General features: G+C 34.5%; 1 protein-coding gene across 3 annotated transcripts in view; it reads left to right on the top strand.

The window, feature by feature from the left end:
- The window catches only part of Tis11 (Tis11 zinc finger protein), a 41946-nt gene that overhangs the window by 12511 nt on the left and 13720 nt on the right, over positions 1-15715 (top strand). The window contains exons 1-2 of one of the 3 annotated variants that reach the window (XM_073075786.1): positions 4921-4941; positions 15366-15407. The exons of 1 other annotated variant lie outside the window; for it this stretch is intronic. Coding sequence is in view for 1 of the 2 variants with exons in the window: in XM_073075771.1 (XP_072931872.1) it covers positions 15366-15407 (42 nt within the window). In the remaining variant the exon portion in view is untranslated. Of the gene's footprint in view, positions 1-4920; positions 4942-15365; positions 15408-15715 lie in introns of those variants that run through there. One more of the 3 variants, XM_073075771.1, reaches the window with a different exon arrangement.

Consider the following 15715-nt stretch of genomic DNA (forward strand, 5'->3'; position numbering starts at 1 on the left):
AGTGAAGTGTGATGAATTATATTTACTAGTCAATATCGATCCGATTTTATTCCAAGAAGGATAGATCGCTTAATCTAGAATAGGCTATCTATAATACCTACTAGTTTGTATTAAGCAATCGTCACGCTCAAGTGTCAATCGGATCAGCGGCCACGTGTCTGTGATAGCCATCCGTTTATAGATAGTGTGTCAATAATGAAAGGAAAGTGGCGCGCGCGACCGGCACCTGTAGGTCAGTGTCGCACCGCCTTTACGTAACCCGTGTCACCGATTGTCCGTCGTGTGGATTTGAGACGATTTGCCGATTTTGATGTATGATTTAATGTCGTGTAGATAGTGCCCTAATCTCATTTAACGTAACCGCGATTAGAGATTTGCTTGGTTTGTACGGATTACTCCGATGTAGGTACCTATTTGTCTTCAATGTAAACCTTTACGGAAAAACGCAGATTCTTTTGTAAGGTTTGATTGTGAAATTCTTAATTATATATTATTTACTCTGTGTTATATTCTATTCGTATCATATTTGATATTTCAAGGCTACAAATAGTACTTACTATTTAACCTTCATGCCTTATCGTAATTAATCTACGTAAAGTCACAACTTAACGTATTAAAACTATTTTAATTAAGTTTACCTTTTGTTGTTAGAATTTGTGGACTGTAATATTTTCTTATAATAAATGCATGTACAGTCAGCTCCAATAGTAGATGAGCTGATAAAAATTTCAAAAATACCTATACTTATACACCCAAACGTTCATAAGTAGCTACACCATCCACTAACACCCCTCCTGAATACCTCATGTGCAAAATGGCTAACATCGCTAGTATGAGTTACTTTTGACTCTGTAGTGTTCATCTACTTTGGAACCTTTAAGACGTTCATGTAACTATGGCGCTAGTTGTGTTTACTTATAAACGCTTGGGTGTATAGATATTTTTGAAACCTTAATCTGTTCGTCTACTTTTAGAGCTGACTGTACCAGTGCCTACTGGAGGTTACCCTAATATCATTTGGCGTGTAACTCGCAACCAGTTACTGCACGTATTATCAAATCGCAGTTGTACGCGTCGATGCGCACGGACGACCGTACCCGTACTTCGTACTTATGGTGTGCGATCAAGGGCCCGTGAAATGTACAAGTTATAGTACAGTTTTCATGCTTTCCATCGTCTATAACTGCTTACGTTTATTATTTATCGTTGTAATTATTTTATAAGTAACTATATTATAACGTATTTACTGACCGCCCAAGTGGCAAATGAGCTGAAAAGATTTATATCGGTCTGTCATTTGTCATTTAGATATGACGAATTTATCTTGGGTTTTCGTGTTTATTATTTGTAGGTACTATACATAGAATCTTAGTGTATTGATAAAAATCGTTAATTGATTTTATTAGCATTTACTTTTAATATAACCCACGCTCTGAAGAAGACGAGAAGGTTAGTTTTTGTCTTAACAATAATAGGATGTCGACGTACTTTAAAATGTCAACGTTTTGAACCCTTGCACATTTATGGTGATCAAGTAGGTGAGGATCCACCACCGTGACAAGTGGGGTGGTCTATGGCATGACGTGAAAGCCATGCTTCGGTGCTCAGCGCCCGATACCCGTGGAAAACCGCTCCGTGATAACGTAACTGAATTGTTCAACTCGAACTGTTTTAGGGTTCGGTATTCAAGAAGTAAAAACGGAACCCTATCACTAATCCTTCGCTGTCTGTCTGACACAGCGCTTTATTTCTTAAATCGTCGTATATACACATTTTTCACATTTTACGGCGTGTGTACTATGGTCGGCGTGGTTACTATAAAGAAAACTAAAAATACAAGGGATCCCCATACAAGAAGCCTGTATTTTTCTGCCTTTTTCAGTTTATCTATTGAATCCTAGTAGGTACACACTAAAAAAATTCACAATGCATGTGTTTCTATAGTTGCTATGAAAATAAAAACAAATAACTAACAAAAATACTATTTTAAAAACTTAATTATAGTTTTAAATATTCCATGGTGGAACGGAGCATACGTGAGCGAGTTCGATTCACGCTTGGCCGATTATTGTATATGACGCTATCAGCCTTCCTTAATTATGAAAAATGCGTGGTATAATGTCGGTTCGGTTGGGAAGGGCACAAAAATTATCTCACTTTGACGCACATTGATAACTTATCCGAAACTAGTACAGCTAGGTCAAAAGTTATCGGAGTTGACTTGCCTAGTGATAACGTTTCCTCAAGCTCTTGTTTTATGGCAGTTTATTCAACCTGATTGATTTCGTCACGCTTTTTTATTCACGAATTTAAATATGAATTTCTGGATTTCATATAATATGGAAGTTAGCAGACAACCAAATCTACGCATAACTACTCCATGCTAGAAATAGGTGTGACGGTGATACCTCCCCGATCGAACTATACTGGTTCTATTAATATTATGTAGTTATTGCGTGTGTATTACGAAATCTTAAAGTGACAAGTCGGTTTATGTGTAGATCATAATAATTATTATTTACTCAACAACAATTACGTTACTTAATTGCGTATCTATCGTAATTCATACATAACCTCCAAGCTAAGATATATTAAGCTGATACTACTTGTTAATAGGCGTCGTGTGATTGCTTTATTGTTTAGGTATACAAATGAGTACCAGTTAAATAGGTATATTGATGTACGCAATACGACGCAATGCGAGGCCGGCGCATCCATGCACCGCGATGACCCGCATGCGCCTTCAACGAAAGTGAAACCAGCCGTAATGGCGTGCCTCTTCACTATTTTTTAATAAACCAGCTCCCTATCTACCGGATAATCTATTCGTTTCGAATAGACGCAGGCATCTTTCCTTTGACCGCCGTGCCGTGCTCCGCCTTTGTATTCTAAGTATATCTCGTACCCGCATAACACACGAATCAGAATTTTAACTTATTTTTTTCTTATTTTGTAAGAACTGTGACAATGACGGCTTATCGCTTCGGCGAAACTGCCATAAATAATTCGATTTGAAACTCGAAACGAGACGACGTGGCGCATAACACCGCGCGCCACGTGATTCGGCATGTCCAGTTTTGGATTTATCTTTAGCTGAGAACCTTATTGATCTCGAAGATGGTAATATGAGTATCCGTCTGTGACGGTTCAATTTGTTGATTGTTAATTTGTTGTAAAAAACGAGACTGTAGAGTGGCTGGGAGCGGATGTGGCACATCTGTTGCACTGGAGACATAATAACAAGTAATTAGCGAAGGAAGACGTCGGGAACGGGCGTCCAGCAGAGTTGCCATTTTCGCACAATGTGCGACACACATTGTGATGTGCGGATCGCTTCCGCTGGGACCTTATATGACTTGTATATGAGAAAATATGATTGAAAATTTAAGGCCTATTTCTAGAAATAATTAGCCTATCCATAGGTAGGTACTACAAAAACTTATAAGAATTAACTGACTACTTACTATTAAAATGTTTATTTTGAAAATGTATAATGCTGGTGTGCAAGTAAGGTATCTAAAGAGGTAAATTATGGAAATAACTAGTCGCACACTAATGAAAATTGTCTCAGCTTCAATAAAAAAGACATTATATACCCACAAGCGACAAGCATTTTTATACGTTCATAAAAAGTGTTATTATAATTAACCAAATAGGGGCTAATTCAAATTGTATCCAATAACAGCCACTTAAAGGTAACTAGTGTCCTTGTACTATGTCATGAACGTACAACGAGAACTCAAAAGCAGGACAGAGGGGCAAAACTTGTTGTAATTAAAGCTGCTTATTAAATACGTAGAGTATTTGTTGATGGGCCCATTCGCCTCCGTCTACGAAGGTCAGCCACTCGCTCGCACGCCTACTCGACTTACGACGTCCACCGACAAAATCTACAATCGCACATTCCTTTTATTTGCACACAACAAAAATAAATTATCCTTACTAATATTATAAATCCGAAAGTAACTCTGTCTGTCTGTCTGTCTGTCTGTCTGTCTGGTTGTCTCTTCTTCACGTCTAAACCACTGAACCGATTTTAATGAAATTTTGTACAAAGATAGTCTGAGACCCGAGAAAGGATATAGTATAGTTTTTATCCCGGAAATCCCACGGGAACTAGGGATGGAGATCTAAGATCGATTAATCGGAGAATCGATATTTTGGACCCAAAACATCGATTATTTTAATCGATATTAGTAAGGACTGAATCGTAAACTAGGCATTTGACCAAGTGATGATCTTTAGCAAAGATGAAGGTACGAATTTACAGTTTTATGTATGTTTTATTATTTTCTTTTAAACGCGGGCGAAGCCGCGGGCCACAACTAGTACCATATAAAATATCAATATTATGGCTAATTTTATGCCGCTCACCAAACCAGCTTCACTTCGGAGTCGCGTAATAATATTTACAACGCTTTTTATTGCCAACACACAAAATGCGTTTTGGGTTTTTCCATTATTATGCGAATAACATTTTAATGCTTGAAATTATTTTTGGCGATTTTTAATTATCTTCATATTATTTACTCTTTATGGTTTTACACAGTGTTAATTGATATCGCTATGAATAAATGATTTCCAGTGGCAGTAGTAGTGATTGTAGTAGTTTATTATTATTATTAATGTCTTGTTCTCCGCTCATAGCGCGTGATGGGCCGTCATGTAACGCATTTAGTTACCAGTCATCGCAGCTAAGTTCACGACTTACCCAGACATGCGCACCAACAATTAACCGCTCTTAATATGTCTCTTATTTTTTACTCACTCGTTAACCGTCTTTATCTGCCTACGCGCTCTTAATGCTTCCTCATTATATGACTTTAAATAAACGTAGATATAACTTCCCGCCGCTTATTACAATACTGACAGTTTTATTAATGTGTCTCCTTCATTTGTTGCAGGTAAGATTTACGCCACTTTCTTGGTTGAATACGATAAGTAAGTAACTTTTACTTTCGTCGAGAGTCAGGTGCTGCCGAAAGTAAAAAATATTCTTTGATTAGGTCACATTTATTCGGATTACGATTCGAAACAGGTTTCAAGATTCGAAATAGTTATAAACTTTGGAGGGAGTTTTAAGGGGTGACACAAGCCAACTGCGTAAAAATAAAATGACCTTTACTCACGTACACCTGTAGCCTTTTACGTTTTACCAAATTAGTATTATAGAATCGTAGTAGTAACTGTGCCTACAATATTAAGGGCAATAAGCCGTGACTGAGAAGGCGTGTCGAGTGCGTGGTCAATGTTGCTAATCCAGTATTTCAGCCAGTTGTGAAAATATTGCTTAAGCGAGCTGCCGGTAACCACTGACCCCACGCGTTTTGCCAATTGCATTTACACTGCAACCGTCTAGCACAACTGTCATTGGTCTCAACATTTTAAATCAATTAATATTTTCAGTGTTTAAAGCTGGTAGTACGTTATTCATGATTTGATACCCTAGGCATCGCCGCCTCATATGAGGCCAACCTCAGTAGGACTAATCCTGTCTGGGGTTGGTTATAGATGTCCATGGACGGCAATTTCCACTTACCATTTGGTAGGCTGCGTGCTCGTTTCCTACTTCTATTATATAAAAAGTCCGTATCGAGGCATAACCTTCGATTTCCCTATGACATAAATTATTCTTTGTGTTCGTCGAAATCAATTTCCATTTTCTGCCGCAATAAATGTTTTGCGTTATACGTCAGAACGCATTTTACGCTTGAACGAAACTCATACGTTTTACGCGTTACTAGTTAATAATTAAGCAAAGTTCTGTCTAATTGTTTTAGACTTAATAATAATAAGCATAGTAAAATAAATTAACCACGAAGTCATGTCATTACTGTATTAGAGGTTAATAATGATAGATGGAGAATAGATAAATGTCTGTATAAATAGTAAAATGATAGAATAATTATACGTTTCTAATGTTAGGTTGAGACAAAAATTACTATGACCTTCGCCTGTCTATAAATGTAATTGGAAGATAGAGTCTGCCATACAAATGATGAATGTAACATTTAATTGCATTGTGGTGTAGTACCTATTATATTGATTAGTTTTTTCATGTATTTATTGGCTTGTTATTATGTAAAATAGAAAAAAATGTTTATTTGGCCATGATATAATATAACTAAATGATAAATGTATATTTCTTTAGATTTGGTTATTCTTGTACTTATCTATGTGAGTGGACATGATACGAAAAACACACGGTTAGCACGGCTTAGCACGGTTACTTTTTTGGAAAGCTTTATTTATTGTAACGCATATTACGTAAGCTTAGGTACTCAGGTATATTAAGCATTCTTACCTAGAAACATAAAGTGCGAGATTGACACATCTATACGTGTGAATGTAACGTAACGAATTATAATGAAATCGCAAATTTTAGCTGTACTTGACTGTAATATCCATCCACCGAGGTGAATGGTTGTGTGCAAAAAGTAATGTAAAATGTCTGTGTTGCATCAAGATACCGATACGGATCAAGTGGTTTGGGAAACGGCCGCTCTATAACAACATGTAAATTCATTAGCCACGACTAATGGTCCATGCAAAATACGAATTTACAAGTGAAATAACCGCCATACCTATTTCTGCGTAATAATGAAGTTTTGACCGCTGCTGTGTTCTGTTGAAGGGTGTAGAAAGGGAAGTACAGAGATACTAGGCGTTCCAGTTTTGTACTCGGTTGCCACCGTACGATCAAACAGGAAGTTCAGATTTTGTATTTACTCTTGTAAGTCCAATGTTGTACAAAATTTCAAGCGAAATTACATAGACTTTTTGAGAAAATTTTGGTCGTGACCGTTTCCATTCGCGGTATTGATGTACTAATCAACCCCATAACTAGTTTTCTAATAGAAAATAAAAAATGACAGTCGGGAAACGTAACATATCTGTGGTCGAGTAAAGGCGGCAGTTACCACTTGCCGTCAGGTTGACTGTACTTTTATAAAATAATAAACGTAATTAATACAATTACCTACAAATAACTTCGCGTATAATATCATGGTTACAACACTGAATAACAATACGTTGTTACTGTACGGAACGCCCATCACGGCCTGAAACCAAGGCTTTTACGTAAACAATGCTTAGACACTCCTGTTGTATCTTATCTAAATTGTCCTCTTACTCATGGGTGGAAACGACGTAATTTTGGGTGATTATGTCAGCTGTTCCATAGAGTGCGTCGGTGTTAGATGACAGGGCTGCCAAAAGAAAACTTAAGATACCTAAAACTTAAGAGTTTTTTTAATCATTGATAAAAAAATCTGCATTAGAAATTACAAAATACTAAGTAAGTCATAATTGTGTTTTCGTAGATAAACGTTAACTTCTATACCATCACATTTTTGAAGGAATAAAAGATTAATCTATTAGTAGTAGTAGTGTACGGGCAGATGAAGAGATAGATAGGGTATTCGTATTTTTACTATAGATATTGTACTTTTAATTATTACAAGTGTTCTTTAAATATACATTTGAAAGCAACTTTATCCCTAGACTGAATGGGAACAGACATAGATAGCACTGAACCTCGTTTTGACATTGAGCCATTACGCAGCAGTATTTGGACCGTGGTGTCCAGTGGCAGTCTGGCAGCCCTGTTTTGAGAGTTTATAGAGCGGAGCATTGTTTCGGAATACGTAACGCACGTGGGCTCTTGCGATGCAATGCAGAGGAGAAAGTGGCACAGCCGCTGGCAAGGTCGTCTTGTCGCTCTCCGACCTTCACTGCGGCGTTTCCGGGTTTCTCACAGTAGCATACACAAAGGTACGTCAACGAGCCTATTCAGTTAATTGGTACATGTATTGTGTGTACCTATGTGGGTACGTCAAATACGCAGTCGCAGGTAGACGGGCATTAAGGTTTATGTGAAGTGAAACTAAATGATGACTTAGTCTGACTGCTCATTGGCTACTACCGCTCAAGCAATAGTTGCGTATGGTACCTGCTTGTCGCTTGATTCGCTGCCGTTAGTCCAGCATCCAATTTGTTATTTGTACGTCTTATGAGCGACACATTTTTGATTTTACTCGCGAACCCTAATAAGAATATTTTATATATAAAAAACATGAATATTTGTTAAAACGTTTAAACTATGTTTATAACTATATGTATGTATAGTATTATAGTATATGTATTACTAAGTATGAATCGTGCTATTCACTTCCTTTATTAACAGTTCTTTTTTTATAATTGCCAATATACCTTTCTCTCATATTCTCTAACATTTGTCGGGTAAACGGAACACGAACTCGCTAAAACCACCGCGATTGCTACAGCTTTTGGAGCCAACCCCGGAGTTGTACACAAACTAGCATTTCATACATTATGTACTTTATCGTGACATAAATAATGATAGTGGAAACTCAATCGGAAATTTGCTATTAAAATAACAATATGACGTCACTTTAATAAATATTAATAAAATGGCCTGCTCATCTCTTAGATTCTTAATATATCCATTTGAATGATTTTCAATAAGGAAAAACGTTAAGTAGTCTTAGCTGAAGCAAAAACAGCAATTCATTTGGTACAAAAGGTAAAAAAATGTGAGAGTCTAAAGAGTGGCCGAAACCTTCAATGCAATAGGTACAGTACAGCCGGGTTGTATATTTTATCAATATTTATATCTATTGATAGCGTTCTCATTATTGTCCTGTTAGAAAATGATAACAGGCACAGTGCAGATAAAATATACAAAATGAAAAACATATAAAAATTACCCGCCTGAATAGCCGTCAAACATGATGCATGTTGCTTTTTAATTAACTAAATTACCTATACATTGCTAGTATAGTCTGTAAGTGTATTATTTTGACGCCTAAATCATATTATACATTATTAAAATTCGTTGGCAACACATTATCAATACATTATAATTGCGATTAGTAAGCGTAATGATGATAATAATTAATGTTATCTGTCATCTACTCTTTGCCCTACTTACGTGCCTGTTATGTACCTATAAATTTAAAGCGAAATGCCACTTTGTTTATAAATTATAACAAATCGGAACAACGAACTCTAACTGATTATTATCATGTAAAATTAAATCTACGGAATAATAAGGCCTCAATACCAATAGTTACAAAAATTTATGATATGAATTTGTTATTGTACTTATATGTATTTTGATACTTGTACATAAATATTCTACTATAGACAATAATGTCGATCGGTAGGTACTTATCAATTATTAGAATCAGTTACACCTGCTTTATATCATTTCGATTTTTTATATACAATCATATACATATATTTAAAACAATTGTATTTTATATCTGTAAACAAACTTACAGTACGCATTTGTCAATATTAAAATTAACTGAATTTGAATATGGCCCGTCGCGTGACGAACACATGTGATTGCAGCATCGTGCATGGGAGGTTCGGTCGCGTGCATCACGACCACTATGGCATTAGGTATATCTGCAACCTTATGGTTCTCGAACAAAAATAATAATGTAATGATATTATGAAATAATAATAACTTCTAACTTAAAAGATGCTGTGTAAGGTTGCTAAATTGTATGACGATTTCTATTATATATTTAACAATGCATAAATAAAAGCATTTTTGCCTAATTATTTATATTGAAAAGATATTCGACAACTCCCTAAACGTTTAGTATTGTAAGTAAACATTGTATCGGATATACCATACAATGTTGACAAATATATCTGATTGCGACATCGTGCACGGGAGTTTCGTTCGCGTGCATCACGACCCCACTGGTATATTAGATCGGTGACCTTATAACAAAAATATTAATATTGCAATTTCATCATATGTTACGAAATAATAATAATGACTTGTGATATATAACAATGTCCTAATGTCACACGGTTGATCATTTGTTACATTAACCTTGTTATCAACTTATACTATAACGCGTAAGTGAAAATATTTTAGTGTAATTGCTTATTTATTTGTATTAAACAGATATTTGATATTTTTCTAATCGTTTAGCATTGTAATTTTGTATAGGGTTATTATAAGTTTGTTATATAATTTTACATAAGGTTGCCATTGCGGGCATTGCGGCATCGTGCGCAGGAGTTGCTCTTTCGTGCACCACGCAGTCGATAACCGTGCCGTGGATCCGCTGCTTACATGTAATAACACATCTATAACTATCGTTACCAATTACGAATAAATTAATATATAATCATTAATTGTTTTGATTTTATTTACATTAATAACTTGGAATATATTAGCAAACTAAAGGTTAAGTGTCTATACTGGTTCAGTAAGAGGATAAAGGCATTATTCTTGTGTATGTTTTTATATCTAAATTTATTACCAATTACATAAAATCCACATAGTGTATGACTTTTTAGTGCCAAACAAGACTTAGTAGTTTTATTTTATTTTTATTTTTTCAACCTTTCAAGCAGATTTTAAGTAAAAGTGTTAAAGTGTAGATAAGATAAAATTAATTTATTTAGTAGATTAAATATAAAGTATTAGCTTAGGTCCGTGTCCAATTTGCGAGCACTAATTCACGTTGCCGGGTCTAAAAGCTATATAAAAAATCTTTAATCAGCGAGTCGAATAATATGCCGGTCATTGTAATAGTTGTTACACGAGCTCACAAACAATCGCCAAATAATTAAACTTGTCAGATTTCTTTATCTACTTGTGTTGGTTGAACTTCCTATTTATAATTACATATTATATGTTTAGACAGGACCAAACTTAGTATGCACTTCCATACTAGCTTTGCTTTTAACCGTTTTTGTGTTTTTTAATTTAAAATAAATATTATTTAAAGTTATTGTACACGTATTCATGATAATAATGCAACAATAGGATTCCTATAAGGCAGCTATAAGCTTCAGGATACGAAGACATGTAGTCAATTGTATCTACTCAACACTTGACATTTAACAATGTTAGCAGACACACATGACTTAATTTTTTGTGTCATATTTTTTTTCTTTAATCAAAAATATTCTTTAAAGGTATTTTTTACAATATGTTAAGTAATAACAATACCGGAGTATCGGATTAGACCACTCAGTAACACTTATTAATGGCCGTTTGGTTCGTGAAGACGAGTGGAAAATCAACACGCAAGCCACGGACCGCCCAAACCAGTTATAAATGAAATTAATTAATATTTGACCGGCGAACTCTGATATATTTCAAGGTCGCGACGCGAGAGTATGAGGATTGTTTGACATTTATGTATTGAATATTCAAGTTTTTGTATTTTTATTTTTACTAGCAATCCGGCTTCGTAGGTGTATTATAAATAATATAAGTAATGCTAAAGCTGAACGTTCACAAGTCATCACTAAAACCACGTATCGAATATACTCTAAGTCTTCCCTAGGTATTGAAAAAGTACAGGGTCCAATAGTAGAACATTGTAGTTATTCTTAAACCAATTATCTTAACCACACCATGATAATTATAAATACTCGTATGTCCCTATATGCCCGCCGATTATGTGACTATGTTTTCCTCATAATTAAATGTTTATTCATTGTTATAAAGTTATATTAAATACACATAATAAAACATATCCATATAGGTACTTAAAATATTTGACAGAAAGTAGCGGTAAAAATACACTTCATAGTCATAATTGCATTGCTCGTAATTTGTATAACAAAATAATTAATTGAAACTTTAATTACTTACGATTTAATTACTGAATACTGGTGCAAACAGTCATCTTTGATATTTAAGTTAATATGTAGCTATTGTGACAAATATAGCTTGCGTTTTAATGTAATGCAAAACAGCATTAATCATTCGATCGTTACAAGGCAAACTCGTTATTTGTAAATTCATATTTAAATTATAGACATACTTACATTGTAATATATAAATACAAGTTAAGTTTGTAATCGGCTTTATTATACATGGATTGTAGATAACCTGGTTGTACTGAACTGGTCAATGTTAGGTATAAATAAGAAAAAGATGAACTAATAATGTTCTGCTTAGTTAAGTGTTGTAAAATAGGTTTAACGCTGTCATTAGCAGGTTCAAACGAAGGATTTTCAATCCATTACCATCCCTGTGTACGGATCATCTCTCAGATACGGAACGGTTCAAGGCATAATCTACAATATTGCTCACGTTATTAGACTCGGTACACCTTTGAGATCATTTACTCTTAAACTGATGTTTGTCTTCATTGTTCAATCAAGTGATTAGAATCAGTTGCATTTTACTAGTAATAAGTAGTTGTAACTGTATCTTACTACTGAATAATTAATCTGAGCGATAGAATTACCGCGAGTGTAGACGCAGGAAAAACCTAATTTATTTTTAGTAATTAATAAAAGTAAAAACTTCTAAATGTGGCCTTAATTTGATCAAACCCGAGCACGTTTTATTAAGCATTAATTAAATTCATCGAGTTTTTGTTGCGGCGGCCTTGGTGTCGAGTTCGTTTACTCAATTATTTTAATTCCCTCATATGTAATTCACATCTGATTTCAAAAGAATTCACTTGAAGAATTAAAAAATATATTATATACACAGGCACAAAAAATAAAATACACACCTAAGCGCTTCAAATAAAGTGGGTTTCGCGATGTCTGTACTAACAAGTTTAACAGCATAATTATAAATATATTTTGATGTATTGGTAGATACCGATGCGAGTACGTACTTATCAAGTTTTTTTGCACATAATTTATTTTTATATTGTTCTATCATATTAATTGGTCAATGGAACTTGAACAAAAAATACAGCACTTTATATCGAATTAATCTATATTAATTAATATTGTAATGAGAGATAAGTAGATATTTTACTAACACATACATGTTGAATTTAAGCAAACTTTTTACCTTTAAAATGTACGCAAGTTAAGTCGTATGTAACAGCCAGTACCTATATTCATAAAGTTGATCAGTTTTAAGAACAGGAATTCTCATTAGCATCGCGTCGTGAGTTCAATAGCTGCATAGTTTATGTTGTCGTGTATAAGTTGCGTGGTATGTTCGCCCGTATTTTTCCACTTGCATGGCGTTCGCCTATTTTTATTCTGTATCAATGTAAACAGTGTCGTATCGCCCGCTGAATTAATGTCCCCAATTCAATTGAAGTGTTTCATTAGCACAAGTGGCCCCGATTGCTTCGTTGATCGCGCTCGACAATCGTGAAACTCAGGCGCCGAACACATGTAGGTACGATGACTATGTCTGGTTATCTATGACTATAATATACGATACAGCCATAAAATTTAGACGGTATGCAATTTGGGCAATAAACTACATTTTGATATAATGTTGTTTATTTACATATACAATTTTATTGTTATGAATTGGATAAGGTATATATTATTCAAAATTATCCGTTTATTTATTTATTCAAAGGTCACTCAACAAGAACACAATGTAGTTACCATATTTAATTGTTTATTCTATAAATTATACGTCATTTAAAATCAATTAAAGCTAACCACTTTATCCGTTTATGAGTGAAACGTCTATTGTACTTCAATTATTATTTTTACCCTGTAAAATTTCTATAAAATGTATTAAAATGTATATTTCTATAAAACTAAAACTTTTTAAATGTAAGAAATTACATTTAAAAAGTTTTAGTTCTAATTCAAATAATATCTTACCAAAAAGCACATAAACAATGCGTATAGTTCTTATTTCTTCATTTATGTCTAGTATGTGTTGCAACATTATGTAATAATTTTAAATTACCCGCGATTATTTAACCATTAACTGAACTGATAATATTTCAAGTTCAAAACGTTTACATTTCTGGAAGTGTTATTTAAAATACCTCTACATAGTTTATTTTAGAATATAAGACTATAGTATTAGTAAAGTGTATACATAATTAAAACAGTGTTACTATGTCCATGATCCACTAGAGACGTTCTCTTGGCTGTTTAAATAGAGTTCAGCGAGTTGCGTTAGAGCGACGCCGGCTACGCGGGTCGTGACACCGTCTCATTGTGGCGTAATATCTGTATTGTTGCCGTTGTTTCCACGTGCACGTAACGCGACACACTCAATTGCTTAGCGTCTGTAGGGCTGGTTAATACCAGCTCTTTATATGAAATTCCTACAAGCAAATTAGTGGAAAATCGCGACCAAAAAACTCCTTAAAAACAGTGTGTTCAATGGGCCTCATTGTTACAAACAACAAAGCTCCTCTAACTTTTGTCTAAGGAAGAATTACTTTTTTTGTTCAGAATGTTACACTGAAGCTTGAAAAATAAATGAAAATCTTTGCAAGATTTTATAAATCTTAAGACGTCCCATTTTCATTTAAGTGACAGCCCTATACACCATTGCCGCTAACGACCAATGCGAAATTAATATTATTCACACAATGCCCACGATACTCATACTTTTTATCCATTTCCTCTATTATGTTGTTATCTGTGCTACAAATCGTGTTCCCGCTTAATTTATACCTACCTTACTACAAGACACGTAAAACATAATGTTATAACATCGTGTAAGTATTCGCCGTAATAAAGTAATGACTGATACTGAACGTGGTTGTTTCATAACTGATTTATTGGACAGGTACCTGCTTGTATTGGTGCATAACATTAATTATGGCCATGCTAAGTCGTTTCTAATAAAACTGTAATAAATTGTCGGTTAAACGATAACTATGGCATTCTTGCAACAATAGTCTATTTTAAACGCATAGTTTCGTTTAAGTTATATTGTTAACAACTCATTACTGTCCCACGGCTGAGCAAGGGCCTCAAAACGACAAGGGCTTAGGGCTTTATTCTCCTTGCTGGCCAGTGCGGATTTGCAGACATGACAGACGTTGAAAACTTTTTAAAAATTATCTTTTTCGTGTAAGTTTTTTCAGTTGTTTTCCTTCGCCATTAAAGCAACTGATCATTAATTTCCAATTCGCATATAAATTCGAAAACATTTTAACTTATATACCAACTTATTTAAGTCGCATTTATTTGATGCGAATTAGCGGGCTGTCCGTTTGAGCGATCTCAGTAAGTTTTCCGGGTAGCTAGGCGAATACGGTTTTACTTTCTTGGAGGAAGTGCTATCGCTTTCAACGGAGACCGGTTGGGAGAATAGCTCGCGGCTTATTAATTTTATTAAGGCGCAAGTTAAAAGCAAACGACTCTACCGTAGCTGGCGTAATAGACGGTTAACTTTTAATAGACTTTTGAACTTTAGCGTTTACAACCGTAATAATTGTGGATGTTGTAATTTAGAATAAGTATTTATACCGATTGCGTTATATACGTAATATTTCAATAGACCTAACGCCGTCATTGAATAATTTATTGCTGTATTAAAAGGTATCTTAAACGTCCTGTGTAAACAGGGAGTTATTTTGCATTATATTATGTATTCTAAGTATAGTTTTATCTTGTTACAGGTGAGCCCAGAATACCTGGTTGATGGTGGAGTAACGACATCCGTAAGTGGAACTGTCATCTTCAATTTTATAGTATACATAATGAAGGGACAGAGTAGACTTGCAGACTTTGTTACTGTAGTTGTAAGATATTTATTTTTAGTTTTATTTGTAGACACATGTTATTTACCGACTGTTTAAAGTATTAAAACAATTTACAGTAAACGTACAATAAACATAAAAGTGCGAACTAAAAATAATGCACTATGTAAATGAACAAGATTGCCCGGATTAACTAAAGACTTAGATAAATAGGCACCTACAGGCTTGTGCAGAGTTAATCGTTTTAAAAAGCTATGACACAATGATAT

The sequence above is a fragment of the Epargyreus clarus genome, unplaced genomic scaffold (assembly GCF_041222505.1).
Source record: "Epargyreus clarus isolate Ecla_fem2 unplaced genomic scaffold, WU_Ecla_fem_2.2 ptg000001l, whole genome shotgun sequence".
In the NCBI taxonomy this organism is placed as follows: domain Eukaryota; kingdom Metazoa; phylum Arthropoda; class Insecta; order Lepidoptera; family Hesperiidae; genus Epargyreus; species Epargyreus clarus.